The following is an 8,001-nucleotide window of genomic DNA, read 5'->3' on the forward strand; positions in this document are numbered from 1 at the left end:
GTTCAACAAAAGTGAAGTGAGCCAGACCCAAAGAAACATGGACTCTATGGTCTCCCTTATTGGGAATAATTAGCACAGGATTAGGCAAGGCACAGCAGAGGATCACAAGAGCCCAATAGCTATACCCTTATGATCACATAAGATGATGCTAAGTGAAATGAACTCCATTTTATGGAAATGATTGTTATATCACAGTTGTAACTACTTTCAACATCCCATGTGTATCTGTAGTTTATACTGTTGATGATGTTCTTGTATCACCTTCTTGGATTGTATCTACACTATCTCTGTAATCTTATCTGAGTATATTGGAAACCGTGTATACTGGTATTAGAATTAGGAAATTGAGAGGGAATACCAAAATTGAGAGACAAAGGGTAAATTAAGAGAAACAACAACAAAAGCAATACTTGCAAAACTGTATGGTGTAAGCGAACTGAACACCTTGGGGAAAGGGGGAGGGGGGAGGGGGGTACGAGGGACAAGGTAACAAACAGTACAAGAAATGTATCCAATGCCTAACATATGAAACTGTAACCTCTCTGTACATCAGTTTGATAATAAAAATTTGGGAAAAAAAAGAAATGTATCCAATGCCTAACATATGAAACTGTAACTTCTCTGTACATCAGTTTTATAATAAAAACTTAAAAAATAAAAAAAGAAATGTTCAACAAGAAATTACCTGACTTACATAACTATAACCCATCTGTACATCACCTTTACAATAATAGCAACAAAACTAAAAAACAAAGTATTAGCTCTTTGGGCATCCCTTTATTGAGGTAAATTACCACAGAATAATATCCATAACAAATCACCTAATAAGACACTTGATCATCTTAGTCACAACAAGTTGCATTTAATTTCACTGACTGTCTGCATACATTTCAACTATGCATGTACTTTTACTATAGTTATTTTACATAAATTTGCATTAATATGGCAATAGAAAAGCTTTACAGAAACTAGTTGAATTGTTAGCAATATTTTTGACAAGCATACCCAAAATATTACTTAAAAATCCTACTTGAGTATTATGTGTTTAGTTCTAACGTTCCTCTTTTCCCCACTCAATCAGAAATTGAAGATGTAAGGAAATTACTTAGGGAGTTGAAATAATGTGGGTTTTAAAGTATGACTCAGTACACACACTGAGAAGCCATAAGAGGATGGATATAGGTATTAGGCACCCCAAAAAGCTAATTAAAGACCAAAAAAGATTATTTAACCTACAGAAAAAATTTTGTAAATGCATTCTTGACCTCCTTGTTCCTCAGGCTGTATACCATAGGGTTCAGCATAGGGATGATCATGGTGTAAAACACAGATACAATCTTGTCCGTGTCCATGGAGTGACTGGAGCTGGGCTGTAGGTACATAAAGATGACCGTGCCATAGAAGATAAAGACGGCAGTGAAGTGGGAGGCGCAGGTGGACACAGCCCTTCGATGTCCAGCACCTGATTGCATCTTGCAGATGGTGACAAAAATGATCGTGTAGGATATCACGATTACTGTGAGAGCAAAAAATATATCAAAGCTGGCTAAATAAATAACAACCAGCTCATGAACATGTCTCACAGAGCAAGAGAGAACCATAATTGCTGGAATATCACAGAAGAAGTGATGGACCACGTTGGACTCACAGAAGGACAGACTGAATGTGTCTCCTGTATAGATGGAGGCATTCAGAAAACCACAGAGGTAGCAACTTAGAATCAGGCCTGCACACACATTTCTTGTCATGGTGGTGGTATAATGGAGGGGCTTACACACTGCTGCATAGCGATCATAGGCCATCGAAGCCAACAGATAATTCCCCACATTGGCGAATGTTGCAAAAAAGAACATTTGCATGGCACAAGCATGGTAGGACATGACTTTGTGTCCCATAAGCAGTCCAGCCATGACCGTGGGAGTGACAGATGAAGAGTAACAGAAGTCCATCAGAGAAAGGTTACCGAGGAAGAAGTACATGGGGGTGTGGAGATGAGAGTCCAAGAGAATCAGCAGGACCATCCCCAGGTTCCCAACCAGCGTGGCGATGTAGATGAGGAGAAAGGCAATAAAGAGGGGGATCCGGAGGTGTGGGTTGGTGGTTAGTCCCAGCAGGATGAACTCTTTTACCTCTGTTCTATTTTCCATCATTGCTATCTGAGATTTATCAGATATCCCGCACCTGTGAAAAAGGAAGTGTCACTCGTGAATTAAGGTTGAAATCTATAAATAACTGTACGTTTCTCAGGTGTAGCAATTAATTGTAGTGCAAGACTTTTAAAACAGAAGCATGAAGCTGGAAGCCACTTGTGGTACATTCTTTATGTGAGGCTCACATACTGTTCCTTATGCTGATTTCCATTGATAATGAAAGTATTTATTTTTAATGTAACTTAACCATGTTCATGTTGTTAACTAAATGTACACAATGTGATAACTTGACAAGGTAGCTTCTGTTTTCCAACTGACTGCCAGAGCTGAGGAGAAGCTGAGAATTCCATTTCTGCTCCTTTGTTAACAAATTCTCCAAACCATTCAAATGTGTATGTAACCTTTATACAATATTATGAGTTTGAGGAAAGGTTCAATTTCAGTTCAAACATACTTGTTTAATAATTCATTTATTCAGAGCCAAAGAAGGATTATTACATTTTGTGAATCGTTGTGAATTTGTTTTAACCTCCTATAACCGGCAAATATATTTTAGAAAAAATTAGCAGATAATCATTCAGAAAGTCATTTGTCTTGTTGTTTGTTCAAAACATTTTTGCAGAAATAATCATGGAAAAACATGGCAACCTTCGAATTTATTATTCTTAATTATAACATTAAAACTACATCTTCCATTAAAAAAACAATAACAATTCATATTAGGTATAATGTCCCCTCTGCCTTTCCATGTACTGAACTTCTTGCTACACACACACACACACACACACACACACACACACACACACACACACACACACATAACAAAGCTTACCTGTTGGAGAAAAAAGCCAGTCTCAGAATATTGCAGAAAGACAATTATTCTCTTTCTCTTTCAGAGAGTAGTCAACGTATTCAAAAATCTTTAAGGCAAGGGCTGTTCACATAGATTAATTTTAAATTTATCATGAATCCTGTCTGCTTTATGGAAGCGTTGCTTACCTCTTCTACATTTACAACGTAAACTGATAATGCAACATTTGTCACATAATTCACACATGGTGACCAAAAGCATCAAACAAGAAATGTCTGAAAAATCTGGAGGAGCAGTTAAACGTTAAAACTGTATCCATACAGTTTCTATCTTTATATGCTTTCCCTGATAATGAGTGAAGGCTCATAGTTAATCTTTGGGTACAAAGAGGATATGTATTTACTAACAAGGGTTATTGTTACATTAAAAATGGCTAAGTAGCATAGTGTGTAGTTGATCTTTTCTCAAATGATATGGTTTGGTACTATATTAGTTTTTCAGGGGTGAATACATGGAGATATGGAGAGAATTACATATACTGCAGAATTCCCCTATGAGACTACTTGCAGCTCCAGACCTTACTTCCTAGGGATATAGTCATTATAACATCTGCAGGGATCAATTTGGCTATTTTCATATGCACTCCTGTTCGTGTGTGATGTGTCACTTCTTCATTTTATGAATATTTGAATTAATTAATATTTTCCACTGTGCATATTCCTAGCTTCTCCAGAGCCTTTAACATAAAAGATTTTGTCAAAGGATTTTTGAGGAAGAAACTACAGTATTCAGCAGAGACTTAGGTCAAATACTTTGATAAAAGTATTTTAGTCCTCTGCTTACCTTCCAGAAACCAGAATACCCAAATACCCAAACATCCTTTTCTGTCTTTCAAAAAGAAGGGTTTCATATAGCTGAAAATTGAAACAGGAAGTCTCTTTATGAATGAGAAGAAATAATCTTCCCTAAACTTAGGGAAAAGAGAGAGCATTGAAAAACTTAGAATAAAATATCATTCACACATTATGTAGGATATACTATATTTCTATCCTTAAGGAAGCATTTTGTGTTCTTTAGTTTGTATATGTTTCTCCTTTGAAATGTAAAATTATTGATAAGAAACTTTCTAACTTAAAATATTTCTTCAGTTGCTTCAACTATGCTGTATTCCAGATATTTTGTCCCCTAAATCATTAATTTAAAATATGTTTATTTTTATTCCTTTAAACAATTGTGCCAATGCCAACATGTCTCAATTCAACCTGTTGATTCGTGGGTACCATCAGTATACCCCTTCTTGTCATTCTCTCCTCCATGTATCACAACCCCAACCATCCCCTCAAGTCAAGTGTTCCATCTTCTTACACAGATACATTGAGTATTATGACTGTATTCACTCATTCCTCTCTTCCTTCACTTACCCCTTTCCCTTTTTTCCTGTTTTCACTTTACGATTTTTGCTTTGTAAATCATCTGTTAATTATTCAGAGGAGTGACATTGTGGGCATCCCTACCTTCCTACACCATACTTTACATACATACACATAGGCCTTTGTGCATTTTCATATATTTTTATATTTTATATCTAACTTTCACATAGGCCAGAAAACACAAGCCCATTGTCTCTCAAACCCAATTTATTTCGTTCAACATAATCTTCTCCAGATCCATCTATTTCCCTGCAAAAGACATAATATTATGTTTCCTAATTGATAAAAAAAATTCTTGTATGTGTGCATATGTGTGTGTGGTGTATATGTGTATAACATCTTTTTGGTCTATTCATTCATGGTATATATTTTAAAAATAAAAGAATAGATAGGTTGATTGTAAGAAATAATGAAGCAGATAAACTAATTTTTATTAAATGTGAGATTCATTTATATGTATGTACATATTGTTAAAATATGCACATGTGAAACACATGATTTTTTTATTATAATATGTTTTGTCTTAAACTGAAGCTCCTAAACTAGTAGGGAGAGAAACAAGATATCATACGTATGATTATATTTTAATACCACAATTCAAAATCTAATTGCAACCTTAAGCATTAATCTATTAATGTTTTGCAGTGAAACTGAACCAACAGGGCATGTAGAAATCTATAAGAAGACACGTGTCATGGGTCAGAACTCATGTGATTATGGAAGCTAAGAGGAGCCATAATCTCTAAGTTGAAGAATAAACATGAATAAAATGTGTGTGTGTGTGTGTGTGTGTGTGTGTGTGTGTGTGTGTGTGTGTGTGTGTGGTGTGTGTGTGCTGGACCTGGGGCTTGAACTCAGTGCCTGGATGCTGTTCCTGAGCTTTTGTGCTCAAAGATAATCCTCTACCACTTGAGCCACGGTGCCATCTACAGCTATTTTTTGATAGTTCATTAGAGTTAAGAGTCACAGAGGCTTTCCTGCCTGGGCTGGCTTTGAACCATGATCCTCAGGTCTTAGCCTCCTGAGAAGCTAGGATAACATGCATGAGCAACAAGTACCTGTCATGGGTGGGTTTTAATTCATTCTGCTTTCAAAGACCTGAGTGGAGAGTAAGGGGTGAAGAACTGAAGACAGACCTACAGATTGAAGGTCCAAAACTTAGTAGCTTGTAGGTACAGGCCGAAGGCCAAATGAATATTCCAGTTAATGAGGACAGAGAGATATTCAGACGTTTTCATGATTCTTCTTGTTGGATGAGCTGCAGTAGATTAGATGATGACCCACTCTTACTGAGAGGAAAGATTCCTTTAGTAAGTTTATAGTTTTCTGCAAGGGAATATCTTTATAAGCACACACACACACATAAAACACTTTACTATTTGAGTATCCCCTCATTTTGTTACATGATCATAAAATAGCCACATAACAAGTAACCACATAATATAAAATTCTGCCATATTAAATCATAAACATTGTCAATCCTGCTCAACATCTACATCCATTTCACTATCCATGAACTTCTTCATGTAGCTATTGTTGCATACATTTTCATTACAAGAGAAAATTTTGTGGAAATAATCACCAGTGCTTCTGATAAGCATATCTAAAATATCATTAAAATATTCGTTCAAGGATATTCTTCCTATATGTCATGTTTCCCTTTTCCCCCCAGGCAATCAGCTATTGTATGTAAGGAAATTGCTTCAGGCACTTGAAATCATGACTCAGGGCACATACTGAGAAGATCTAAGTGTAACGAATATAGGTATTATGCCTCCCCCAAAGTCAATATAAAAACCCTAAGTACTACTTTGACTTCAGAAAGTATTTTGTGAATGCACTGTTGACTTCCTTGTTCCTCAGGCTGTAGACCATAGGGTTCAACATAGGGATGACCATAGTGTAAAACACAGACACAGTTTTGTCCGTGTCCATGGAGTGACTGGAGCTGGGCTGTAGGTACATGAAGATAACAGTCCCATAGAAAATGGAGACCGCAGTGAAGTGGGATGCACAGGTGGACAAAGCTTTCTGATGTCCAGCACCTGAGTGCATCTTGCAGATGGTGATGAAAATGATTGTGTAAGATGTTAAGATTACTGTGAGAGCAAAAAATATATCAAAGCTGGCTACATAGATAATAATCATCTCACTAACATGTTTCACAGTGCAAGAGAGAACCATAACCGCTGGAATGTCACAGAAAAAGTGATGGATGATAGAGGACTTACAGAAGGAGAGACTGAATATGTCACCAGCATAGATGGAGGCATTCAGAACACCACAGACATAACAGCTTAGAATCAGACCTGTACACATATTTCTTGTCATGGTGGTGGTGTAATGGAGGGGCTTACATACTGCCACATAGCGATCATAGGCCATTGAGACCAGCAGGTAATTTTCCACAGTAGCAAAGGCAGTAAAACAAAACATCTGAGCAGCACAAGAATTGTAGGAAATGATTTTGTCTCCCATAAGGAGCCCAGCCATCACCTTTGGAGTAACAGCTGAGGAGTAACAAAAATCCACCAGAGAGAGATTGCCAAGGAAGAAGTACATGGGGGTGTGGAGACGAGAGTCCAGGAGAATCAGGAGGACCATTCCCAGGTTCCCAACCAGTGTGACAATGTAGATGATGAGGAAGGTGATAAAGAGGGGGACCTGCAGGTCTGGGTCACTGGTCAGTCCCAGCAGGATAAATTCTGTCACCTCTGTTCTGTTCCCCATCGATGTTATCTGTGAATCATCAAATCTTCTGCACCTATCAGAAAAAAATCAAGTGCTTCACAAATGGATTGGAATGCATGGATAAGAGCAGTATGCATTTCTTGGATGTAGCAATAAATTGTACTTCAAGATTCTTTAAATGTAATCATGATGTTGGAACCCAATTTAGTGCTCTGATTACATAAAAGGTTAATACTGTTCAAGTACTCGATTTTTAATTAGCATGTGTGTAATTTAAACATTCTTCACATTGTCCCCTAAATATAAACAATTTGACAATGTGAAAAGTCTAGATTTTACAGAATTCTATTTGTGAATTTTCTTTACTAAAGATCAGTGAAAGCAATGGAATTCTATGCCTCTATCAGAAAGAATGACATTGCCCCATTTGTAAGAAAATGGAAGGACTTGGAAAAAATTATACTAAATGAAGTGAGCTAGACCCAAAGCAGCATGGACTCTATGGTTTCCCTCATAGGGAATAATTAGCACAGGTTTAGGCTAATCATAGCAGAGGATTACAAGAGCCCAATAGCTATGTCCTTATGAATACATAAGAGGATGCTAAGTGAACTGAACTCCATGTTATGGAAACAAGTGTTATATCATTGTTGTAATTATTTTCAACATGCCGTGTGAAACTGTAGCTTTTTTTTGTTGTTGTTGTTTCTCTTATATTCTCTTCCTGTGGTTGTATGCTGGCTACCACTGTATCTCATCTGAGTATCCTGGATACTGTATATACATGTATTAGAACTAGGGAAGGGAAAGGGAATACCAAAATCGAAAGACAAAAGATAAAGAGACAGGGCTGGGGATATGGTCTAGTGGCAAGAGTGCCTGCCTCATATACATGAGGCCCTGGGTTCGATTCCCCAGC

General features: G+C 37.1%; 2 protein-coding genes across 2 annotated transcripts; both read right to left on the minus strand.

Annotated features, from left to right (window-relative positions):
- Positions 1–1,232: 1,232 nt before the first annotated feature.
- On the minus strand, positions 1,233–2,150 carry LOC125362588 (olfactory receptor 5B3-like). Its single transcript, XM_048361408.1, has one exon. It carries the CDS (start codon positions 2,148–2,150, stop codon positions 1,233–1,235), a length of 918 nt encoding a protein of 305 aa, XP_048217365.1.
- Positions 2,151–6,197: 4,047 nt separating this feature from the next.
- LOC125361460 (olfactory receptor 5B3-like) lies at positions 6,198–7,124 on the minus strand. The gene has a single exon (XM_048359947.1). It carries the CDS (start codon positions 7,119–7,121, stop codon positions 6,198–6,200), a length of 924 nt encoding a protein of 307 aa, XP_048215904.1. The 5' UTR covers positions 7,122–7,124.
- Positions 7,125–8,001: the final 877 nt, after the last annotated feature.

Source organism: Perognathus longimembris, chromosome 13, assembly GCF_023159225.1.
Source record: "Perognathus longimembris pacificus isolate PPM17 chromosome 13, ASM2315922v1, whole genome shotgun sequence".
Lineage (NCBI taxonomy): Eukaryota > Metazoa > Chordata > Mammalia > Rodentia > Heteromyidae > Perognathus > Perognathus longimembris.